This window comes from Scardinius erythrophthalmus, assembly GCF_964197995.2.
Source record: "Scardinius erythrophthalmus genome assembly, contig: HAP1_SCAFFOLD_291, whole genome shotgun sequence".
Taxonomy (NCBI): domain Eukaryota; kingdom Metazoa; phylum Chordata; class Actinopteri; order Cypriniformes; family Leuciscidae; genus Scardinius; species Scardinius erythrophthalmus.
In genome coordinates this window covers 5,460-30,998 of record NW_028296320.1, presented here as the reverse complement: position 1 = coordinate 30,998, position 25,539 = coordinate 5,460, and the positions used below count along the sequence as shown (strand labels likewise).

General features: G+C 37.5%; 3 protein-coding genes across 7 annotated transcripts in view; 1 reads left to right on the top strand and 2 right to left on the bottom strand.

The window, feature by feature from the left end:
• dnm3a (dynamin 3a) overlaps positions 1 to 11,966 on the bottom strand; it is a gene marked incomplete at its 3' end in the record, with an annotated part of 43,108 nt that extends 31,142 nt beyond the window's left edge. For all 4 annotated transcript variants that reach the window (XR_014029593.1, XM_081394878.1, XM_081394879.1 and 1 more), the window contains exons 1-5: positions 11,532 to 11,966; positions 11,016 to 11,235; positions 2,720 to 2,793; positions 761 to 910; positions 15 to 218 (exon numbers count right to left, since the gene is read on the bottom strand). Coding sequence is in view for 3 of the 4 variants with exons in the window: in XM_081394878.1 (XP_081251004.1) it covers positions 15 to 218; positions 761 to 910; positions 2,720 to 2,793; positions 11,016 to 11,176 (589 nt within the window). The remainder of the gene's footprint in view (positions 1 to 14; positions 219 to 760; positions 911 to 2,719; positions 2,794 to 11,015; positions 11,236 to 11,531) is intronic.
• Positions 11,967 to 12,232: 266 nt separating this feature from the next.
• Positions 12,233 to 19,476, bottom strand: LOC308686453 (eEF1A lysine and N-terminal methyltransferase). 2 transcript variants are annotated; one of them, XM_081394876.1, is made up of 8 exons: positions 19,371 to 19,476; positions 17,447 to 18,188; positions 16,197 to 16,396; positions 15,912 to 16,101; positions 15,631 to 15,807; positions 14,068 to 14,280; positions 13,737 to 13,868; positions 12,233 to 13,618 (listed from the first exon to the last, which is right to left on the bottom strand). In XM_081394876.1, exons 1-8 carry the CDS (start codon positions 19,404 to 19,406, stop codon positions 13,326 to 13,328), a joined length of 1,983 nt encoding a protein of 660 aa, XP_081251002.1. In that variant the 5' UTR covers positions 19,407 to 19,476; the 3' UTR covers positions 12,233 to 13,325. The 2 variants fall into 2 exon arrangements, with proteins under 2 accessions (XP_081251002.1, XP_081251001.1); XM_081394875.1 differs by having other exon boundaries at positions 19,124 to 19,436.
• On the top strand, positions 19,201 to 23,222 carry LOC308686454 (inosine triphosphate pyrophosphatase). Its single transcript, XM_081394877.1, has 9 exons — positions 19,201 to 19,487; positions 19,604 to 19,698; positions 20,337 to 20,394; positions 20,480 to 20,544; positions 20,628 to 20,701; positions 20,791 to 20,822; positions 20,905 to 21,017; positions 21,546 to 21,622; positions 21,979 to 23,222. Exons 2-9 carry the CDS (start codon positions 19,636 to 19,638, stop codon positions 22,106 to 22,108), a joined length of 612 nt encoding a protein of 203 aa, XP_081251003.1. The 5' UTR covers positions 19,201 to 19,487; positions 19,604 to 19,635; the 3' UTR covers positions 22,109 to 23,222.
• Positions 23,223 to 25,539: the final 2,317 nt, after the last annotated feature.

The following is a 25,539-nucleotide window of genomic DNA, read 5'->3' as shown; positions in this document are numbered from 1 at the left end:
TCTTTCCCACTCACCCTGCGGATCCACGTCTTTGGCCAGTTTAAGAGCATCTGAGTTAGCCAGATCCATGTTAGCGGGTGTGACAGCAAGGATGAGACAATTCTCTCTGCAGATGAACTGCATGATCATGTCTCTGATCTGGTATTCAATGTCAGGAGGCTGATCTCCCACTGGTACTTTAGTTATGCCTGGAAGATCTATCAGAGTCAAGTTCAAAACTGCAGAAAGATAATGAGAAAAACAAAGACAGAGATATTTGGCCAGAGATACTTCTAGGAAAGAAAAAAAATCTAAATTAGATCTCTCCGAGGCATGGACAACATTAAAAGGAGAGCATATACTTTTAATATTGTTTTTATTTTATTTTTTAAATAAATTAATACTTTTATTCAGCAAGGTCACAGGAAACTGAAGACATTTATAATGTAACAAAAGATTTCTATTTCAAATAAATGCTCTTCTTTTGAACCTTCTATTCATCTAAGAATCCAGAAAAAAAATGTATCAAGGTTTCCACAAAAATATTAAGCAGCACTGTTTATTATCAACCGTTTTCAACAATTATAATAATGAAATGTTTCTTGAGCAGAAAATCAGCTGCTGAATATTCAGCTTTGCCATCACAGCAAAAAGTTACATTGTAAAATATATTAACGTAGAAAACCGTTTTAATGTGTTTTTTATCAAAATAAATGCAACCTTGTTGAGCATAAGTGCGTTAAAGTACATTAATGAATTACTTGTTTTCTGACAATAATACCATTTGGAGAGTAGACACGAAGGTTTATGGGAATGGAGGATATGCCCTTATTTGTTCCTGTGACTCTGTCTGTCTCTGCTTCAATCTCCAGTCGGACATCATCAAAGTCTGTAAACTTCTTTCCTTTACAGTGCAGAAACTCTGCATGCTCTGTAGTGGAGAATGGAAAGTACGAATTAGAAAAGTAGAAGATGATAGGGCCTTAAGGAACTGACAGCGCAACAGTTTGTAATTCATGAAATTCAAAGATCTGTCAGTTCTCCACTCTCCATACTGACTGATTTTAATCTTAACAGAGGAGACACTGACCTCTAGTGCTCAATGCACATACTCCATAGACCACAAGATATATAGCCTGGTAATACCAAACTCTGCTGGCATGACAGAGTCTGGCATGGCATAATTGAAAAGCGTTTTCTTTCTCGCGGGGGGGGGGGGGGGGGGCGCTTGTCTGAAGTTTAAAATCATTGGTTACCCGTAAGCCAATCACATAACGTTTGGTTATGGCGTGTGTTATGCGCATGCTCAGCCGCATCTAACTTCCACTGTAAACACATGTATGATGCGAAAACAAAACCATCAAGCGAAATACCGGAGTGGACATGGCTGTGAACGACTTTTGCAGATTATGTGAAGTAAATCTACGCATCCACGGTACAATCAGCGTCTACGTCACGGCTCTCAGCCCGCCCTCTGTTCGTTGATTGGCCGGCTGTTTTCAGGCCGGAGGAAAACGGAAAGCTATTACGCTGTCTCAGACTGAGTACAGAAGCGAAATGAAATTGAGCGGAAGTACGAAGTCTGACGTAGTCAGGCTACAAGATATAGGCTATTTTTTTCGAAGTAGAGATGGAAACCAAAGACTCAGAATAGTACGGATTATAAAATGAACCGTATAGAATATTATTACCAAAAGGGATTTGATAAATTTAAATTGAATTTTGAAAGTTAATTATTTTAAATTTGATGGTGTAATATTGAAATCCCAATTAAAGTTCATCGACATATTTAAAAAAGGTTCAAAAATATTTTTAACTGCTTTTGTATGATTAGACCTTATATACCCATTAAAGTAGCCACATTTTCTGTGTGTGCAATAATTGTGTGATAATTTGATGTCAGGGTAAGTTAATACAACAACAATTTACTAAAAACTGAAGTTTTTCCTTTGCGTTTTTGAAAGGTTTTGTGTAGACAAAAGCATTGTCCAAAAAAAATAGCTTTTTGTCATTTACACAGAGACAATAATGGTATCGTTTTCACTTGGATCAGAAGTCAATGACATGGCATTATTCTAAAAAATATTTATTGTAAAGAAAATAATTTAGAAAATTTTACAAATTTCTTATTTTTGAAATGTGTAAATGTTTTTTCTTCTAAAGTTATTTGTCAATTAATAACAAAACAAGAAGAAAAGGGAGTTACTATAAGGGTGCATAAATGTTAATAATTGTAGTGTACAAAGATGTAGAACAAGCTTTTGTGCAGTCATCATTTTCAGAGAAGGGAATTATAGAATGATTTAACAACAGATTTTAAAAGGCAAATATCAGAAAAAATTACCTTCAGCTTTACCTGGCTTTGTGATAATTAGTTAAATGGTTATTTGTTGAATGTGTGTATTTTTATTGTATAACTGTGTCTTAAATTTTAGATTGTTTGTTGGTTGTAATATTTTTAGGTCCGTAGTAAAAGCCCAACTAAAATGTAGTATCCTACACTATTGTCACATGAACTCAGCAAGTGATATCTTTACTTCAAGGGTGGAATCTATTTTTTTTAATCCAATGTTGTGTAATAAAAAATAAAAAAATATAAAAAGTTTAAAAAACTATAGGCTACTTGTATACATATACAGTATATCGAGTTATATTGAGATATTCCGAACAACGTTTTGGTACCTGATCACTAATTAAGTACCACAACCAAAATGTGTGTGCATGTGAGTATCACTCATACCTGTAGTTGAACTGATGAGCTGAAGGACAAGTGGTCTCCTTGTAACAATTCCTGATCCTCTAGGCAGGAAATCTCTGAGAATATAGCATTGATCATTATCTCAAAAAAATAATAATTCACTCATGGAGTAGACACCTTGTGCAAGCCAAAATACTATTCTCCTTCCAAAAAAATATACACATAAAACTTCCCCCACATGATACACGGACAGAGTCCCTTGTCTGAGGCAGAGTGCCAGAGACTCTGTCATTGCATACTTGGATTAGTCCAGTTTTACAGTGAAACCATAAACCTTGTCCCACCTCCTCACACCCTTCATGACCCTCATACTCTGATATTTATGGCACGTTTTCACACAACTTGTACTGGCCTGCACATTTACACATGAGTTGTGGGTGAATTTAGCCTTAAATAACCAGAAAGTAGTCAATTCATAATCCAGTCCAGTTCATTTTCACCATCTATTTGCAGATCACACGAGTGCACTCTATAAATAAAACAGTCCAGATGAGGAACTGCAGCTGGACCACTGATATTCTTTACGGGTGATGTTAAAATACCTCCTACCCCTGTTTAAAGAGCAGAGAAATATCTAAATAACCCAAATCTTAGTTTTATTACCCCCAAAAAGTGTCAACACTATCATAGTTTTTCAGATCGTGGCTGATTCAATGATGAGGACCTATTTGTCTTAGAAACAATTTTGGTTTTTGTTCTTTATCCAATCTATTTCGAAAGACACAACAAAAATGGAAAATGTGTCTGATAAATCCTAGGCTTGAAATGAAGTGTGCGCAGATCTAAAACAGAACTATTTCCCACAATAGAAGGAAAGGTCCCACTGGATTAGACCTAGTTAAAGGCATCCAGGGAGGAGGCCAGAATGCAGGTAGAAGCTGCATAAAGTGTATTGCATAGACTGCTGCAGTGATGACGTATTTTTGTAGGCCAACCCGGAAGTTAACATCTCCCTGGTTCCCTCGACAAAAACCCAACAAGATTTATCCATTGGCTTTTGGATTATTGCAGATTTGGATTATTGGCTCTATGACCAAAAAAAAAAAAAGAAGCTAAATGAAGGCTATAAACAAATCATGGTCACATGACTTCAACATCACCATCGTTAAGCTTCCGACAAATCTTTCAGTCTTTATTAAAAAACATTTTCACTGAAAATTTAAGTTAGAATAGTTTGCAAGAGTGCAATTTATAAACACAAAGAGGCTGTGAGAGCAGACTTGTCAGTAGATGAGTTCTCCTGTTCAGCGTGATGATGTTTAATGTCCCCACAAAACTCCATAGTCCCATTTAGCCACTTGTTAGCAAAACCCTTTTTCAAGACAAGTAAAAGCTTTAAAGGAGGTATTCACAAGGAAGTATTACTGATGTATTTTATGCTTTTATGAATGAAACGTGAAATTATTTAGTGCCTTATTTTAGGCACTAAAAACCTACTGACTTCAGGAGGATGGAACTGGGTCACTCGTTTACAGGTTTTGGCCTACAAAAATACACCATCCCTGCAGCACTGCTACTAGGCTACAGATATAAAAAAGAAAATCATCATAGTCAACTGCATCATCATATTTCCACATACTGTTGGTAGTGGTTGCTAAGGCGACTATTAGTATTGTTCATAATGAGGGTTTGGCATTTGTACAAACCACTAACCCCTAAGTAAAGGCCCTGATACACTTCAAACGAAATCGAAGAACAAATTGATGTGACATCATTTTGAACAAAATCAGGTTAAAACAAATTTTGTTTGGGAGTTCGAAACAGCTTGCTTAAGCGAACTTTCCAGAAAAGTTTGCGCTGGCTGGTAAACACTTCCGTACTATATTGGTTTGTGGCGATTACGTAATAGGTAGGTGTGCGCTGAGGCTCCACCTTTTTTCACATGGAAATCTTCTCTGGTTAATTTTTTCTGTTCAGTCAGACATCCGTGACTAAAAACATGAACACACTGGAGAACTGCTTTATAGTAGAAAATGAAGTTGTACCTCTGATGAAATGAGAAGAATGAAAAATCCTTTCGCCGTGAGTATATTGGGGCCTTAAGTATTGAACGTATTTTAGCCTTGAAACTACAGTATATGACCAAGCCAGCCTGTGGTATTTAGCTTGAACTTTCACCCAGGCAGTGACTCATCTGTGTGTTTGACACATGGCTCACTCTTCTACAACAATGTCCTTTACATTCCCAGTCATTCCCAATACTTACCCTTGACCTCCACTTTCTAACCCCTTAACAAAGCCCCTCTTGACTCAACTGCTGCAGCCTCATCTTCTCCCCCTTTTCCTTTCTTTCATCTTCACTATCTGCTTATTTCACCCTGTCCCTCCCCCAGTACCCAGCATGCATTACTGTAGTAAACAGACACAGTAATGCTGAATTGAGCACTGCCTATGTGTAACATTGCATTAATGTTTACACATTTCAGCGGGTGTTTAAGCAAGCATTTCAAGATTGATTAAAGCACTAGCTCAAGCAAAAATAACATTCTGACATTATTCATACTAAGCTCCAAAACTGGCAAAAAGCACCATAAAAAAGCACAGTCTGTGTGGTGGAAAAAGGGGTGGAGACTGAGGTAGATTGGGAGCCAGGGAGGAGCAGACAAAGTTGGTGACCAGGGTGGAGCCGACTGGGCAGGTGCGGAGCTGAAGACCACCAAAGCGGAACAGGCGGAGCCGAAGACCATTTCAGTGGAGCTGGCGGAACTAGAAATTCCCACAGCAGGGCAGATGGAGCCGAAGACCACTTCAGCAGAGTAGGCGAAACTGTAGATCCCCACGGTGAAGCAAGAAGAGCAGAAGACCACAACAGTGGAGCTAGTGGGGCTGATGACCACCATGGTGAAACAGGCTGAACTAGAGACCACCGCGGCAGCTCTGACAGAACTACCGGTACAGATCCACTTTTGCAACACGACCGTCGCATGGTGTCGCGACGCCTCCCCACATTTGTACGTTGATGGGCGTTTACCGCTATGGGCGTGGTTTTGACCGAGCGGGAAATGTTGCGTATTAGAACAGAGGACCTGCGAGAGACTTCCCCCCGTCTCCATATGCTCTACTTCTATTCGATAGTCGCGTTGCTTTCAACGGAATTCATTTGCATAAAGATTGGCATCGGCAATCGGACAAGTGGATCAGTACCGTAAAACAGAGAGGTTAGAAATGGCTGGCCGTCACAGTGAGTTCATAGATGACTTCTGTGGTCGTGTCAGGGCAGGCAGGAAGTTCAGGGATGACCTCCGTGGTCATGTCAGAGTCAATAGAGTGCATAGGTGACTCATGATCGGCCTCCGCCAGTTTTGAAAGCTTTGGGACAGCCTTAGTTGCTTCAGGTGCGGCGGCCATAACGGCTGGAGACTCAGGAGTGGCAGCCAATAAAGGCTGTGGCAACCATGACGTGAAGAGGCTCTGGTGTGGTGGCCATGGTGGCTTGAGACTCTGCCATGTTGGCCATTTTAAAACTAAAAAATTACTTAAATAAATAACTTAGCTATTATCTATAGCTTTTCCAAACTTTATATTGCTGCTCTTCTTACAGTACTTTTATGTTCTCCTCTGGATGAATCGCTTGTGTTGTAGTGTTGCTCAATTTTATGTCACTTTTTTAGTCAAAGTGTCTGCTAAAATTATAAATGCAAATGTAATGTAAACTAATGTGACAGCCTGGGAAATTCCTCAATAACAAAAAAAGATTACAAATACATCAGCAACATTTTATTTCTGCTTTTAGCCATTGTCATCGACTAATCATGTAAAAATCAACTACATCCTCTACTAAACCCAAGCACTACGCATCCTCTATCAGAGAGATCCCATTTCACTAACCCATTTCTCCAGGCATCTCTGGTGTTCCACTGACTGGCAGTGATACTGAGATCACAGATGGCTGAGGGTGCAGTGCTCTCCATTCATATATAACCCATTGCTATGGATACATGTACTCATTTTTTGCTGTGCATGAGCTCTAAGTAGGGCACATATGACTGCACTGCATAAGTTCATTCTGGTGCATAAATGAAAAACATTTGCAACTCATTGTACAGTATTTCAGCTGATCAATTTTAACATTAAAAACAGAGGCAGACCACATACCGTATTTTCCAGACTATAAGTCACACTTTTTTTCATAGTTTTGCTGGTGCTGCGACTTATAGTCAGGTGTGACTTATATATCAAAATGAATTCATACTGACTGACATGAACCAAGAGAAAAAATTACCGTCTACAGCCGCGAGAGTACTCTATGCAGCTCCTGTAGCCTACCCCTGAAAAAATTAACTGAAAACAACTGAAAAACTGTTAACTGAAATATTAACCTAAAGACAACTGAGAAAGCCTGAACACAAACAAAATGCCCCACAAAAAGAAAAAAATCTCCATTTTTTCGGTGCTGATGCAGTGTTGACGCGTTCATGTAAGATGTAAGGGTGGCGCTGCCAATAAAGCACCTAAAGCTGTCACAAAGAACCGGCAAAAGTAATGATTATGAATATGTCAAGATATAGCAAGGAGACATTTTAATTGTTTGCTAATAAACAAGTGTTTTCTGTGTCAGTGTCGGCTGCAAAGATTGTTCTTTGATTGAGATTGAAGTTGACGATGCTGACTCGCGATCTTCACAGAAGTGAACGCGCAAGAGAGAAATGCACATTTCATACGGATTACATAAGCAGAGAACAGTCTGTTTTCTTTCGTTTTGAATTGTTCTGTTTAAAAGTAAACATTTCAAGCTTTCTATAGATATATTTCTCAGGTCTGTGAGGCAAGTAGGCTACCTTATACGCTGAGTTTCGGTTCATTTATGAGATGAGCTCCAGTTCACGCGGCGGCGCCTTCGTGTCATGATTATCTATTTTCTACTATATTTATCTTATTTATAAGATATTCTTATAATAGATATCTTATTTATATCTTATTTATTAAATATTTAGGCAATTGGTTGATGAAACATTGATTAAAATTAAGATACAATTAATACAAAACGAAATTAAATTTAAAGACAGGCTTTGTGCTTTCTGTTTGAGGTCTCTGTGCAAGTTTTAAAGCAGTCTTTTAGTGCCGCTTTCAGAGCGGTCGCGTCCATAACATTGTTTTTTTTTGTTAAATAAATTTCTAAATAAATGTGACTTATAGTCCAGTACGACTTTTTTCCTCTTCATTACGCATTTTTTGACTGATGCGATTTATACTCCGGAGCGATTTATAATCCGGAAAATATGGTAACTTATTATATGGTCAGGTGTTCTGAAGCATGGAGAAACATGATTTTGATTTGAGTGATAGCCAAGGTCATGGTTTTGATTCCCATGGAATGCAAGAACTGATAGAAATAAATTTAAGTGCCCCTATTATGCTTTTTTCAAATATTATCTTTCACACAGTGTGTAATATATCTGTTTGTAAATGTAAAAGGTCTGCAAAGTTTTAAAGATCAAAGTGCATGACAAATAAAGTTATTGTCTCCTAATTCAAACAATGATTCTAAAGTGCTGAAATTAGTCTCACCTTCTGTTACATACCTACACATACCAATGTAACAAATTTGCATAATAACAGCCTATGGTCTTCATTGGCTGCCTGGGAACAATTTCTACTTTGACCCGCCCTCAAACACGGTAGTTGTAGCTGAGGCCTAGAAAAGTTTGGTTCATGTTTTGATGCTGTTTTCAGAGTTTGATGCACTTCAAAAGGATGAGGACTCAACTGGAAATGCACAATTCATGCATACAAATCTGTAGATAAATGAAGATGATTAAATTAGACCGATGCATCAAAAGTTATTCTCCCCTCCATAATCTTTTGATTCCCTCCATGTGACCCATGTAAGTGGGGGATTCCCCCCCAGTTTAAAAAATGAAATTCAGGCCCTGTCGCATGGGATAAAACTGTCTGCCAAATGCATACATTTAAACTGTGAGTTTGTAGCATTCTTCTAGTCTAACTCAAACAGTAGAGCATGACGCTAGAAATGCCAAGATCATGGGTTTGAATCCCAGGGAATTTAATTTGAGATGTGGGCACTGGATTCAAAAAATTAATATGAGCTTTCAGTTGATTGTGGAAGGGCAGGGTTTAAACAAAATAAATGATTAGAGAAGTTTAGCACACATTATCAGAGAGAAATCTGTCATTTTGACAGGAAGATCAAGTCATGACATTTTGATTAAAGTTTACAGAGTCAAAAAACAAACAAAAAACAAAAAAAAACATATACATGAATGAATCATTCCCAATAAGATCAATGACATGCATTTATACTAGGGTACATTTTTAATTTCGTGCTGACTTTAAGTATGATCTAAGGGTGGTCTAAGTACAGTGCACTTTAAGTTTGCGGTTAAAACTTGTATTCTACATGTATTGCACATATTGGTGGTGGTTTACATTATTATAAAAAGCCACTGTAGCATAATGCAATTACACAAGGGTTAAAGCTGCCCTATAATGTGTCATCAAGTGTGTAGTCATCTTCATCATCATTTAGTGCAACTTTCACTTTTCTAAAGTATTCATTACTTGAAAAGGGGAACATGTTGTAACATCTTTGTGTGTTTTTATATTTTCGGGATGTATGAATTTTGACATACAGTATGTGATTGCTTCAAGCTCCAAGTGGGTCAACATGTTCTAAAAAACATAACATTTGCTATACAGAATTCAAGAGTCATTAAAAAATAACAGCCTGTCTATCAAAACAGAGTAAACTGGGTTTCCACTAACTGCTTGAAAGCATGATGCCTCACACACTGACTGGGATTTTGGTCAGAATGCTTGAGTGCCTCCGCCTGAGATAAGCAATGAATCCTATTCTCAGTCAGACACACTTATCTTAGGCTCTATTCATTTCACTTCAGCTCACCAAACTGATATCCCCCGAGCAAACAATAGCTTTCACTAACAATCACAGCTTCCTGTTGGACAGGCCCAGTCTTTCCATGCGGAAACCAGCGTGCAAAGAGAAGATCCTGTGAGGTTCTCTTGTGCAAGGAAAACAAAAGATGATTAAAGACTTGAAACTGTATGCCTTACAGAGACTCTTAAAATAGTTTCATAATAGTTTAAAAGTTTGGGATCTGAAAGATTTTTTGGTTTTGAAGATTTTTTTTGTGATATCTTATGCTCAAAACTACAGTAAATGCAGTAACAGTATAAAATATTATTACAATTAGAATAACTGTTTTCTATTGTAATATATTTGTAAATGTAATTTATTAATGTAATGGCAAAGCTGAATTTTCAGCATCATAACTCCAGTCTTCAGTGTCACACGATCCTTCAGAAATTATTATAATATGATGATTTGGTGCTTAAAAACATGTATTATTATTATTATCAATGTTAAAAAAAGTTGTGCTAATTAATATATTTGTGGAGATAGTGATAAATCTGTTTAAGGATTCATTAATGTTTAATGAATAGAAGGAACAAATGAAAAGAAACATGTCCCTTAAAGGTGCAATGTGTGTTTTTCTTCTGAACAATAGAGTGTGTGTGAGTGAGTGAGTGTGTGTGTATTATTTTACACTTAACACATTTAATTAACTTAATTTTCGGTTTTAATATGATCACAAGTTTTAAGTTCAGAGGGTTGCAGAAGAAACCAGGTAGTACATCAAGCTGTTTTATCTCAAGAGATCAATAAAAAAAATTGTATCCCTTTTGAAATGACCGCCTTTAAATAATAAAGCCGCCTTTAATAAGCGACCAAATTATCAGACGCAGAAATATAATCATATTTTAAGAAAATTAAATTCTCTAATATCAGATCGCCAGCTTGTTCTCATGATCTGTATAGTCCAGAGAAAATGAAGTCAATCTTCAGATTCTGCATGGCTCAGGGACTTTGGCTTGGCAGGCCATTAGACAGATGGAGGAAGAGGTAGTGACTGCTCCCGACTACAGATGAGAGCGTGACCATCTGCACCTGCTTCAGCTATACACTTCAGTGCCTCTGCCGAAAAGTGACTCGATTCAACACCACTAGCCAATTAATCAGTCAATTCTGAGATTATCACCATCAGCCATATGGCTATTGAATATTTGTATCCATTTCTTTTGTTAGGATTTTGACATTTCGATATCATACTTCAGTCATCCTGACTCCTACCTACCACCCAGATATTGATATCAGCCTTTTATTGAAACCCCACATTCATTGGTTTGACCAATTATACTGGCATTAATAACGTCTTAGCAATTCCCTGGAATGGTGAACTGAGCTATTAATTATAATACACAGCTATCTAGACAGTGCCCAGTTATGATGGTGTCATACCTGCCCACGAAGTTTTCCAGGACAGAGCTTTTGCCCGCACTCTGCCCCCCGACCACCGCGATCTGCGGCAGGTCCAGGTCGCAGCTCTGTCCGATGGCACTGAAGGCGTCCTGCAGGCGGTTCACCAGCGGGATGAGATCCTCCATCCCCCGGTTGCCCATGGTTACGGAGCCGCGAGGATGCGGCGCGTGAATCACTGGGCTCAGCAAACCTTTATAGGCTATAACAAAAAAATATTCAAATTGAGAGAGAGAGAGAGAGAGAGAGAGAGAGAGAGAGAGAGAGAGAGAGAGAGAGAGAGAGGGAGAAAAAACTTGCCAAATTTAAATAAGCTCAGTTTTTATCCAGACATAACGTTAGTATCTTAATCAATTATTGGTGACATACAAAACCACTATTACAATCATACTGCGTTACTTGACGATATAAAGTTGTTGTTTTTTGTTTGTCTGTACAAAGTGTATTATGAACATAAAAATAAGTTAACTTTGTAAATTTAAAACGTAATTAAGTTACCTGTTGTTCGTTTTTCCGAGCGTTGGTCCTCCTGACAGACGGAGCAGTTCAGAGTAACGGCGCTCGTGTAGCTACACTGTACAGGACACTGAGCAGTGACTGAACTTAAAAACACACACCCCTTTCTATATACGACGAGCCGAAAGAAACTATAAGGCGATAAAGAAACCTAATAAACTATCTTCACTGAAACTCGCCGTTTTAATCATCGAAATAATCTCCGTTTTCATTTGCCCTGAACTCAACTTGTGGTCGAAACCTGACAGCCAACTGTTCGTTTTTCGTTGAGCGCGCTTGCGCGTGCTCGCGCAGACGCCACTCCTCTCTAGGGGAATATAAAGATACAGATTTGGTGCTACTCAACTGCTCTTTTTGCTTATTATTGCTTGTTACTAATGTATGAGGAATTAAAAAAAAAAAAAATCAGAATTCAGTGATAAGGAAAAGGGCAGAGTGACGTACCAGCAGTGGCGTGCGGCGTGTGCTTGCGACCCTGCCCCTTTGCTTAATGCTTTCACAATCTAAAAACGATAGACCAGAATGAATACATACAGACTAAAATATGTATGTATTCATGATATTCACAATATATATATATATATATATATATATATATATATAAAGAAAAACTCAGTCCGTTGCGACTGGTTAATCTTAAGTGTCTATTCAGTGAAAGCAAAAACAAATATAAACACGTGGATACTTCTATCAATCACTCATTTATTTGAATAGCGGAAACACATACTATTATTATGATATGGAGCAGCAGAAACGAGGATATGGAGCACCAGAATATCAAACATACATGTGAAGTGGTATAAATAGAGCTGAATAACATTAGAAACTAGGACATTTATGCACATCTAGGTAGTAGCTAATACTATTCGTTTATAATTTAGTTTTTTTATGGCCTTACTCCCCTTGATAGGACAGTGAATGCCACTGCAGGGTGCATCCACCCTCATGTCAGAACAGTAGACTCATCCAGTAAAAATAACACTGCACAGCCATTATAGGGTTGCCAGATAGTTTGATTCTGTATAAACACTAGTGAATTTCTCTTTACAGCAGTACATTTAATTAACATTATTGTCAAACCAGTAAAAATGTCCTAAAACCTTACATTATATGAACATAGTTGATATGTTATTATAAGGCATATCTCAGAGGGAATAAAACAAACAGATTTTTTTTTATTATTATTTCTGTTTCAGGACCATTACAATTCTTTTTTGTTTGAACATGAAAACAATAAAGCAAGATAAAATGTACTGACATTATAAGGCAGTCTTATTATTATCTGAATTTAAAGTGTATTCCCTATATTGCTAGTATTTGTCCTATAAAGTAAGACAATTACTGTATTGATAATCTGGGTCTTTAAATGAAGCCTTTTGATGTTAGTCTTTCCTTTTAGATATATATCATCAATGATAATAGTTGGTATAGTTTTAACACGTTCAAATACTTTTGAACATTTTTAAATAGTATTTTGGTGTTTTCTTTAAAAGCACTGGAAGAGAAGGGTATCATCTATCACAAAATTATATTGATGTGTGCGGATAAATAATGTATAATAAAAGCTGCAATATTCCATAAAAAAAATTAATGGTGACTTAACGGTCTTTCTAAGTCGACGTTTTGTTGTTATTGTTGTGTTCAACAATAGGATGCAATATGGACCAGACTATATGCCAACACAAGACTGGGACTGGGATAATTTCTTGAAAATGATGCGCACAGGTGAAATATTTTTTCTATTTGTTTTATTATTTTTCATTTCTCTCCACACCTTTAGATGACTTTCAGGTCATTCAGCATTGCAGTAATGTCTATTTGAGGCACACATGGTGCAGTCTGGGTGTTTGCACATAGTGACTTCTGTAGGTCTTTTGCTGTCTGCTGTAATGTTTGTGGAACACTGTGAGGTTTGTGTTCCTCTCCTGCACTTCTGCAACACAGTAGCACCTCGTTGACTTCACCCTCGATTCCACGAGAGAACACACGCGGGAACACGGCTTGAACACGTTCAAGAACTGACATCCTGAGAGCCGAGTCTCGACACACAAGGTTCAACATAAATAGTCCTGTGGGATGGGAAAAAGTAAGATTGATCATGGAAAACAACCACTTTTTAAAGCACAAATGTATATTTTACTAACTATCTCAAAATCAGAACTTTCCAAAACTTCTTTTAGTGCTTACCTCGAGGGGTTAATAAGCTGTAAACGTTCTTCAGAAGTGATGTTTCTACAAAGGCAGATGGAGGGCAGCTCATGCCCAGGGTCGTGTCTTTGCTGTCAACGTCAAACATGATGACATCAAAAGAATGTCCCCCTATAAAGAGTGCAGATAAATGTAATATATTTTAGAAAGAACAGGTTGTCTTGAGCAGAGCAAAGCAGCTAAAACCCAAATCCACCTCCATCTCTTCTCCATAAAATAGATGACCAATAGTCCATCGAATATTGTTGTGGACAACAGGGGGCCTTAGAGTCAAAAAGGTTTCGAATTACGAGTCTAGATGTTCTCTCACCTTGGCTCTCCAGTGTTTTGATGTGCTCCAGTCCGTCTCCCAGTATAACTTTCAGCCTCTTGTCGGTCTGAAATCCAAACCAGGTCTGAGCCACTTCCAGCACTGCTGGGTCCAGTTCAACCACTTCCACCCGTGCACAAGGCACAAAGTCATGAAGAAACTGGGGCAGACCCCCGCCACCTAGTCCCACCAGTAACACGGATACTGGGTGATCTGTTGGAGTACATGTGACCGACTAATCAGAACAGACTTTTTTGTGAATTATGCATATCGTTGAGGGGGACTGACATTCATCACCATAATAGAGGTCCATATGATTAATGCTCCTTATTGCAGTGTTCTGAACTCATACAATAGCTCTGTGTGAGGAACAGACCGAAATCTACTAGTTATCACCTACCAAAGCTATCTGACATTCAATTTACAGCAAAATACCATTAGTAAGCAATCAGTTGATTTTAGGTCTAGAATGTAAAGTTTCAACCCTTTTTTTTGTGCTTATAATGTACAAGGTTTTATATTACACATTGTTTTGAGTACAACATTTGGCAGGATGTGGAATAACATTGTTTAAAAGAATTGATTAAAATTAATTTTGAATAAAAAATTTTTTAATGTAAAATAATTTTTCTTCCAATTAACAAAAAAAAAGAATCGACAGATTAATCGATTATCAAAATAATCGTTAATTGCAGCCCTAGTGAACAGTGACTTTTTCCTTCTCTAACGGTTGTTTCCTCTAAACTTGCAATATAACACACGTCTTGTGGATTACTTTTTTTTACAAAAATCATGATTATTTTAGGCTTTTTTTTATAGCCCCTGGTCACTATGAACCATCATTCATCGACAAGAGCTGCATAACAATTCTTCCCAAATTTCTACTTCTATGAAAAAAAAAACATATGGAACAGCCTGATTTTTGAGGGTGTGAACTATTCTTTTCTGTTTCTATGGTACTAGTAGCAGCAAAATTGCAATCAGAACTACAAAAATAATAATGATACATTTCAAACTAATTTTTCAAAAGAACCACTGTTAAAACTCTTAAATAAATTTTAATTGTATTAATTGATATTATAATAAAAAGCTGCACAACTGTTTTCAACATTGATTATAATAAGTGCTGTTTCTTAAGCACCAAATCATCATATTAGAATGAATTCTGAAGGATCACGTGACAATAAAGACTGGAGTAATGATGCTGAAAATTCAGCTTTACCAACACAGGAATAAATTACATTATAAAAAATATTAAAACAGAAAACAGTTTTATTTTGTAATAAAATTTCACAATATTACTGTTTTTACAGTATTTTTGATCAAATAAATGCAGGCTTGATGAGACTTCTTTTAAAAGCATTGAAAAATCTTATCGACCACAAACTTTTGAATGGTAGTGTCTACTTCAGGACTTATATTGTTGTCTGCATATTTAGCCAGGATATAATGAATTATTTTAACATCAAATAAAGTACACACTGTAATTAAAAAGGATAACGATACTTTCCTAATGTAAACGCTTCAAACTTTTTCTAAGCTTTGTAATGTTTGTACACTTACCTTTACTATTGATTGCATCCATTCCTAGCATGGCAAAACCCGCCACCATGACTTCATGGTGTGTACAGCAGAGAAAACCCCTGTCCACACTGCGATCTTTAGCTTCCATTAAAGCAGGGGCTTCAGAAACAGATGCTTTGGCTTTTTTCTTGTTCTTCTTTTTATGAGTAAAAGAAGCTGGAGAAATAGACAAAACACTGACATAAGTCTTCAGTCTATCTGTAAACATTGCAGAATTCAAACACAGCGGTTTTCAGCATCCAGGTATTCTGTAACTGCACCTGTGGCTTTAGACCGGAGTCTGCTCTCCGACTGCACCAGCTGGGAATTATTCATGAAGATCAGCCTGCGATAGAGGTGACCATCCTCTCCTCTCACATCCTCCACAGAGTACTCTCCAGTCAAAGCACTGAGCCCTCGTCCAACGACCTCCCTCCAGCCCAGGTCTCCTCCCACAGACAGGAACGGCACCTACACCGTGAGAAAGAGAAAATATAGAGAAAGTGCATGAGTGAGGAAAGAAGACAAGATAAAGAGCAATACAGCTGCATGTTATTCTCGTGCACCTGCTGATTGGCTGGCATTCCAGGAGGAGCGAGTTCCATCACCATTGGAGAGAGCTCTGATTGGACCGCCTGCATGTCCTCATACTCTTGATCTCGATGCATTGCCACAATGACCAGGCGTCTGAATTTTGCACTGGACGCTAGCTGAGTCCGACCTTCAGCTGAGCCATATAACCAATCAGACTCACGGCCCTGAGGAACTAAAAATAAAAAAAGTTTAATTAAAAAGTTTTAATAAAAGTTGCTGTTTAATTGGGAAATGCTTAAGGCTAAGAGTCAATGATTGGATGATTATTGCAGTGATTATAAGTTTGGCAACAGTTCTTCTAACCCTAATTGAGTGTGTAGCTTTTCATTTCTTAAACAACCATGTAGGAAGAGACATCATGGCCATATTCCAGGATGACAGTGTCAAGATTCATCAGGCTCAAACTGTGAAAGAATGGTTGGGAGGGAGCATGACGAATCATTTTCACACATGAATCGGCACCTCTGAGTCCAGACCTTATATTTTTGGGATGTGCCAGAGTAGACTTTACAGAGTCCTTGACTCTTGCATTGTCAATACAAGATCTTGACCAAAAATGTATACACCTCTTGATGGAAATAAATGTTGTGATGCTATTTCCATCAAGCGGTGCATCAATTTTTTTGACAATATACGAGTCAAGCACTCTGTAAAGTCTCCTCCAGCACATCCCAAATAACTACAGTACAATCTCACAAATCATTGCAAATTATGGAAAAATCTAAAACCATTGAATTAAAAACTGACTCTACTTCCTTCACAGTGCTTCATGGGAGTGAAACTAAAGTGTTTTTTGGTGTGAATGTGATTTGCTTGTTGATTCATGGAGATTTACATTTTACATTTACATTTATGCATTTGGTAGACGCTTTTATCCAAAGCGACTTACATTGTATTTCAAGGTACACATTTACATTCTTATCAGTTCTTGCTTTCCCTGGGATCCATGATTTCCTTGCAGAATCATGGATAATGTAGTTTTTCACTTTTTCAAATTTTCATTTAAAGTTTAAATAACGTGTGCATAGACCATCGATTAACAACCTTGTAGCTCACATTAGGTCGCTCTTAAACGGTTCATAATTTATCCCAGATTGAGTAAATAAATGGGATTTTTACATCCAGAACTCAACTGTTGCACTCTGTAAAACAGGTAATTACACTTATCTTGGCCTATGTCAATGATAATAACAATGAAGAGGCAAAAGAACCAAATGCTCACCGATAAAGATGGCAAAGTGGTTACTCCGTGGCAGCTTGGCAGAAGGCAGGCTGTCCTGTACAGTCAGAGTGTATCGTGGCTGGCCGGTGGCTGCGTGGCACAGCGTGAGGGACTGTGTGCTGCTAGCATCTGTTCCACCTCTGAGCTTATGAAGCATTAGATTATAGGCCTGCCTTTCCTTCACAGCAGACAACAGTTCCTGTACTGATGCGAGTCTAACTGGAGCGCCATCTTCCCCCTGACAGAGCTCAAGCACTGCAAACGGAGGCGCTTGGCGGAATTTGGTGCAGACCAGAACGAAAACAGGGAGGGCAAAGGAGGTATCGGACACTTCATTCTGCTGTCCACATAGACAGTGAATTCGTACAGCCCAGCCCTGAGCGAAATGTTCCACGGCCAGCTTTATGACATGTTCCTGGGCTAATGTTACGCAAACGTACCGGCCCCCAACACTCAAAACTCTGACAACTTCTGCAAGCATCCTGCCTGCAAGAGCACCGTCCTCTTCTGAAGCCATGGCATCAAGCGTGCCCTTATCTAGGGCTGCCTGAAAGCTCCCGCTCTCAAAGCCTGTCTGGGTGGCATCCATCTGCTGGAAGGTCAGGTCAGGACGGCGCTCTGCGTTCCGCTGGTTCATGTGAGACACCACCGTCTCGCTGATGTCAATGTTGGTTAGCTGATGGTAGCCAACATCATAGAGCTGTTCACTCAGCTCAGAGTTACCACAGCCGACCACCAACACCTGCAGGCCAACAGTTACAATTCTACTTATAGGATTACGTAACACTTGTGCAACCTACCTATTTAGGTTCCTAAAGAATTATTGGTTGTTTAAAAATAGTTTAGTCATAATTTACCAAAAATATTGAAATACTCTAGCTTTTCTCTAGCTCAAAAGTGTGAAAGAAGTAGAGAATCGTCCTTTAGAGTCAGACTTTTAAAATGAATCAGTTGTTCCAGTGACAGTGACATTTAAATGACTTAAATTTTGGTCTGTTCATCACACAAAGCAGGGCTCGACAATAAGGGCTGCCCAATGCCAATTTAAATATTCAAGCGCAACAAGACGCGAAAGAGACACACTTCTGAAGCAGGCGCTCTAAAAGCCACTTTTCAGACAGCGTGCAAATGCAGAATTGAGCACTTTTGCACGTCTTCTTGTGCTTGAACGGACATATTCACATAAGAAAATGCCTGTCTCGGCGAGTATTTATTTGTATGTTTTTTCTACTGTATTTGTGCTATTACAGTTTAAAATAACTGTTTTCTATTTCTATTTTTATTAAATTATATGTTATTTATTTCTGTTATAGTTTACAACCATTCTAATATTCTGATTCGATGCTCAAGAATTTGCATTATTATTATCAATGTTGAAAACAGTTGTGCTGCTTAATATGTTTGTGGAAACAATTATATTTTTATTTTCAGGATTCTTTGATGAACAGAAAGTTCTAAAGAACAGCATTTATTTTAAACAGAAAGTAATAGACACTAAATATTTTGTAATATTATGTATTTACTATCACTTTTGATCACATTACACCTTACTGAATAAAAGCATTAATTTATTTAAAAAAAAATCTCTTACTGACCCCAAACATTTGAACGATATTTGAACTTGACATGAGAGCATCAGGAATCACTAAAGTCTGGCATTATTAAAATCATAGTTACCTTATCACGGGGTTTAATGTATTTATGTAGTACACCGCAGAGCGAGTTGTAGTCTCCGTACCACTCGAAAGCCTTTTCTCCTCTTTTACGGAAAAAGCGCTCCCAGTAGTCGGCTGAGCTGAACTCCTCAGCGGTGCGAGGCAATAAGCTCATGCTTATGGATCGGATACTCAAACCCCCTCTCAACTAAGCTTTATTTAGATTTAACTGATGAATTATAAATTTTTGCAGGCAGATAAAACTTTACCAAGATATTTAGAGGGAGATATTCAGTCGTTGACATGTGATGACGCTCACCCACATGTTTTGCACTTTCCACCCGGAGTGATTTTACAGAAGGACGATACAGAACAAGCAGCGATTGGTCAGTGTGTGTCCAGAGTGTGGTATATGCGTTCACTGATTGGTGGAAGCTGTAGATCGATGAATACGATTGGTTTATGGCATGACAGAGCCCGAATGTTTTTACCGTTCCTACAGTGTGTTGTTGCGGGGTCGAAACAGGCTGAAGCATGGCAGTACCTACCGGCAGAACTGTGGTATTCGTTACCGGGAACGCGAAAAAATTGGAAGAGGTGAGAGTATGGCGTGTTTCATAATAGTGAACCAGCCAAGTATAAATACAACGTCAAACAGAATGTGAATAAGCGTCTTGCAGTGCATGAATCTCTCCTCTCCTCACATGTAACTTAATATGTAATGGCAGCTTCATAAATATTCCATGTCCAGTCCTGCTAAATAAACGACTAAAGTTAGTTAGTTAGCGGATTTTATAGTTTACAAGATTTTTATTTTTAGATTCAAGTTATCAACTGCACACATTTGAGCTATGCCCACAAATAGGCTAAAAAACACGGCCTGAAATGTTAAATAAGTTTTTATTTGTGTTCAGTGGTAATTCAGCAAATCATAAATGTTATATTAACTGTTTTATTTTATAATAATTTTCAGGAAGATTCGCAAAAATGCACATTAAAACTAAATGCAGATTAAAACCATGATCTTGCCATTTTCTAGAACTAAACGGTAAAAATAAATGTTAACATTATGTAGACAATTAAAAATAAAAACACTGGAATGGGCCAAAATTTTGCCTAGTTAAAATATGACTCAGCAGAGGTTAGTATTGATTAAGACTGAGTCAAACACAGTATATGTTTTTGCAATTGAAATTATTTTACTTATTGAATCTAATAGTTCCCTGTTCAAACAGGTAGTTCAGATCCTTGGTGACAAATTTCCCTACAAACTGATTTCTAAGAAGATTGACTGTAAGTATTTGACTGTTATACTTATGTTTTTTTTGACTTCTCAAACATGCTGTTGCTGTATTTGTAATGTGATTGTGGCTTACAGTGCCTGAATATCAGGGAGAACCCGATGAGATTTCTATACAGAAGTGTAAAGAAGCAGTCAGGCAGGTTTGTAAATTGCACACTTTTTCACTGGCTTTCACTGGGTTGATGCCTCGGCTCATACATGATCTTGTGTGATTTCTCTGAAGGTGGATGGGCCAGTGCTGGTGGAGGACACCTGTCTGTGCTTCAAGGCGCTAGGAGGACTACCAGGACCTTACATGTGAGTCTCTCTCTAGTTCCTTTTATATGCTGTAAATATAAAATTATATGCATGGTATACAGTAATTTATATTTTTCTTCTCTTGACAGAAAATGGTTCTTGGATAAACTGAAGCCTGAAGGTAAGACACTTTGACAAAGATTTGGCCTACATCTATTGAATTAATATGAATTATTAAGCTGTTTTCTTTAATATGTTTGCAGGATTGTATAAATTGCTGGCAGGTTTTGAAGATAAAACAGCCTGGGCTCTGTGTACATTTGCTTTCTGCGCTGGAAAAGAGGAGCCAGTTCAGCTGTTCAGAGGAAAAACCGAGGTGAGCATGTTTATTTACTGTCCCATCAGATATAGTGCTTTTTACATTGAGATTTGGTGCTCAAACAGGCAATACAAGTTTAAGGATCTCATCTTATTTTCTTCTCTCTTTTCCCCATCATTTCTGTCTCCAATATCACTATCAAAACATAAACTAAATCCATTGACAGATGAGATGTACTGTATATAAGCACCACAGATTTTTAACGTACTCTACCATTAAAAAGTTGGGGTCATTAAAAAAAAGTGTTATGCTCACCAAGGCTCCATTTATTTGATCAAAATATAGTAAAACTGTAACATTGTGAAATATTATTTACTGTGATGCAAAGCTGAATTTTCAGCATCATTTGTCCAGTCTTCGGTGTCACATGATCCTTCAGAAATCATTCTAATATACAAGCTTTTCTTATTCTTATCACTGTTGTGCTGCTTAATATTTCTGTGGAAACTGTGTTATGCTGTGTTAACCCAATAGCCTGCTGGTTTTTGATTCTTCCCTCAGACATTTCTAATAATATTTTTTCAGGGCCGTATTGTAGAGCCCAGGGGTCCAAGGGATTTCGGCTGGGATCCTTGTTTCCAGCCTGATGGTTACGAAAAAACGTGAGGAGAATAAGATTTTTTTAAATTGTGTTTTTCATGTTCACCACTAGGTGGCAGTATCGGTCAAATTAAATCCAATGTGCTTTGATTAACAAAATGTACACCTATTTATGATAGACTTTTCCTAGAGTTCGTGTGATCGCAGTGTAAGAATGCATAAATTGCTGTGTTTATCTTTAAAGAATGAAATATTAACTTAAATCAGTGATAAGGGAACACAAGCCTTATTGACAGTTTATTTAACGGTATCTCAAATCGAATGCTGTCAGATAAAATGATTAGAACTATTCAAAGCTCTTTTGACTTGATCCTGCTTTTGTTTTTCTGTTTCCTCTGTGCTGTGTTTCTGTGGGCAGTTATGCTGAGCTCCCTAAAGAAGTGAAGAACAGCATCTCCCATCGGTACCGTGCCCTGGCAGCCTTGTCGGAACACTTCTCCCAGCAAAACGACACACCGGAGACCAAGCGCACAAAACACCAGGACTGAGTTCTGTTCTCTTTCCAAGCAGAATCGGCCAATCACAGCTCAGTTTGGCTCTGCCTCAAATCAATGTACTAATGTGCTGATCTTAAACGGGTTAATATGTACTCCATCCTCTTTGTCTTTTAAATAAATGTCTTTTAAAAAAAAATCTAATATTTCATTCATTCTAATATTCATTTAAAGTTCTAATGAATCTAGATGGATTTTAATTAAGTTACCATTAGCTATAGTAACTATAGTTAGCTTTATGTAAAAACTGTTTATATGTCCCCATTTGAATTGCTTTGTAAAAGTGTGTGTGTGTGTGTGTGTGTGTGTGTGTGGCTATATGTTTGAGGGCCGATTGTCCTCACTTATATAGTGAAATATTATGATAACTGACTAGTAAGGACATTTTACTGGTCCTTACTAGTTAAAAGGCTTGTAAATTGGTTTTTTGGTAGGTTTAGAGTAGGGCTTTGGTTGATATAAAGTCAATGGAAGTCTATGCAATGTCTTCACTAATATAGTGAAGCTCTATCGTGTGCGTGTGTGTGTGTGTGTGTGTGTGTGTGTGTGTGTGTGTGTGTGTGTGTGTGTGTGTGTGTGTGTGTGTGTGTGTGAGGACTGAGCAGGTCTCCGGATAGAGACATGGGGAATTCAGAGTAATAAATCTTCCGGATGTTCCTGTGACACCTCCTGTGTGTTCATCTGCCCTCTGCGCAGGGGGGATGTTACTCTGTATTACAGTTTTATCATCCACTGTTTGTGTTTCTCATTATTAATGGCATGCAGGCAGTGTTTTCACTGCTGTTTCTTGCATTCTCTGTCATTCACTCACTCGCTCACTCACTTTCTCTTCCTGTCCCTCTTTCCCTCGTGACAAAGAAGCCTTTATTGGTAACACGTGTGTATGGACGCATTTGATTGAGAAAGCAGTATCGCCTCTCTTAAAGAAGGCTCAAGAACCTATTTCATTTGGGAGAAAAAGATATGAGATGTTCCAAAGTATTCTTTTTTTTATTGTTGTGGTGTTTCCTAAGGCAAGCATCACTATAATGCTTTTACTTGAGAGGTTTGTTCAAATCACAAACAGCAAATATTACATTTCAGATATGAATAAATGTGACTTGCTGAGGAGAGGTGTGCTGTTACATTTTTTATTACTTTTTATTATTAATAACAAGCAGACTTGCTTTGAATACCATAAAGACTCATGGGTTCCATATACAGTAACAAGGCCATGGCAACCACCCACAATGCAGTGTTATTTAAATTATTTAATTACTTATTAATGAATAAAGCATTTATTATTATTTAGTTTCATTATTGCATCAGTACATTCATTGTACATATAGTTTTTACCCCATATACAGTAACTCGATTTCCTACGGAAGAGGATTAGGGCCAGGCAATAATAAAAAAATAAAACCATCTCGAGATTAAAGTCATTATAATGCGAGATTAAACTCGTTAAATTTCGAGAAAAAAAGTCGAAATACAATCTTGAGAATAAACTCATTAAATATCGAGAATAAAGTCGTTGTGTTGCGAGAAAAAACTCGTTAAATTTCGAGAAAAAAGTCGAAAAACAATCTCGAGAATAAACTCATTAAATATCGAGAATAAAGTCGTTGTGTTGCGAGAAAAAACTCGTTAAATTTCGAGAAAAAAAGTCGAAATACAATCTTGAGAATAAACTCATTAAATTTCGAGAATAAAGTCGTTGTGTTTCGAGAAAAAAAGTCGAAATGAAATGTACAGAATAACGCATTCGATCAGTGTTCATTGCATAGCCTCGATATCAACCTCATCGAGGTTTCGTGGTTTCCCAGGATACCATAAGACACATTATTAATCGTTGTTGGTTGTGTACGCCTCCATCCACAGAATGTAACGACTGTAACCATCTATACAGCCATTAATGGCAATGCCGTACGGTTTTAATTTATCATGGCTGTCCATATGCCAGAATGTATTTGGGCCAGCGAAAGTGGCGTCTTCTCAAGCGTCTCCTTCGTCGAAATTCCACACCTTGAGGATCAACAAGTTTAATAATGCGTCTTATGGTATCCTGGGAAACCATGAAACCTCCATGAATTTCATGTTGGACAAAAGCGAGTACATCGCGCAAATTGGACTGATTTTTTCTTCTAAAAACACCTAGCCGACCTAGACCTAATGTTCTATTCTTTGTTACTGAAAGAAAGTCAAAAATATAGATTGTCTAAGTGATCTAACTCTGCCATGTCCTCTATCAGGTTATGCAATGAACACTGATCAAATGCGTTATTCTCTAACGTTACATTTCATTTCGACTTTTTTTCTCGAAACACAACGACTTTATTCTCGACATTTAACGAGTTTATTCTCACAATTACTTCGACTTTTTTCTCGAAATTTAACGAGTTTTTTCTCGAAACACAACGACTTTATTCTCGAAATTTAATGAGTTTATTCTCAAGATTGTATTTCGACTTTTTTCTCGAAATTTAACGAGTTTTTTCTCGAAACACAACGACTTTATTCTCAATATTTAATGAGTTTATTCTCAAGATTGTATTTCGACTTTTTTTCTCGAAATTTAACGAGTTTAATCTCGCATTATAATGACTTTAATCTCGAGATGGTTTTATTTTTTTTATTATTGCCTGGCCCTAATCCTCTTCCGTAATTTCCAGATTTCATTTCATAGACAAAAAAAAAAAAAAAAAACTACTGCTCAAATATCCAAGGTCAGTAAGATTTTTTAACATCTGCAAAGTTACAACGCTCAAAGTTTAAAGCAAATGGAGATATTTTCTTTTAAAGAAATCGCTTTTTAAGGACTACAACAAACGGCTTTATGGGCTACAAAACATTCCTCCCGGGTTAGTGACATCACCAACCCTAAAATTTACATAAACCCCGCCCCCGGAACACGATTTATAGATGATCAAGACAGAATATGCTAATCAATGACTAGAAGATAACTACACATAAGCTACATAAATTCATCAACTAACCATTCAGAAATGTCCTGTTGCATTCAACAGGTCACTTCTTCTTGAGTCTCCCCATCATTGTCTGAATCCGTTTTGAACATAAAAGGCTAAAAGTTTTTGAAATTTTCAGTGCATGTGTGTGAGTGCAAGCTGTTGAAGCTCCACCCACTGTGCCGGGAGCAGCAGCTCATTTGCATTTAAAGGAACAGACACAAAACGGTGCGTTTTTGCTCACCCTCAAAAATTGAAAATTTTTAACATGCCAAATACAAATATCTGTGAGGTATTTTGAGCTAAAACTTCACATACACACTCTGGGGACATCAAAGACTTATTTTACATCTTGTAAAAAGGGTATTATACCACCCCTTTAAAATAAATTGATGCATAAATACTTTTTTCAGCAAGGATGCATTAATTTGAGCAAAAGTGTAAAGACATTTATAATGACAAAATATTGCTTTCAAATAA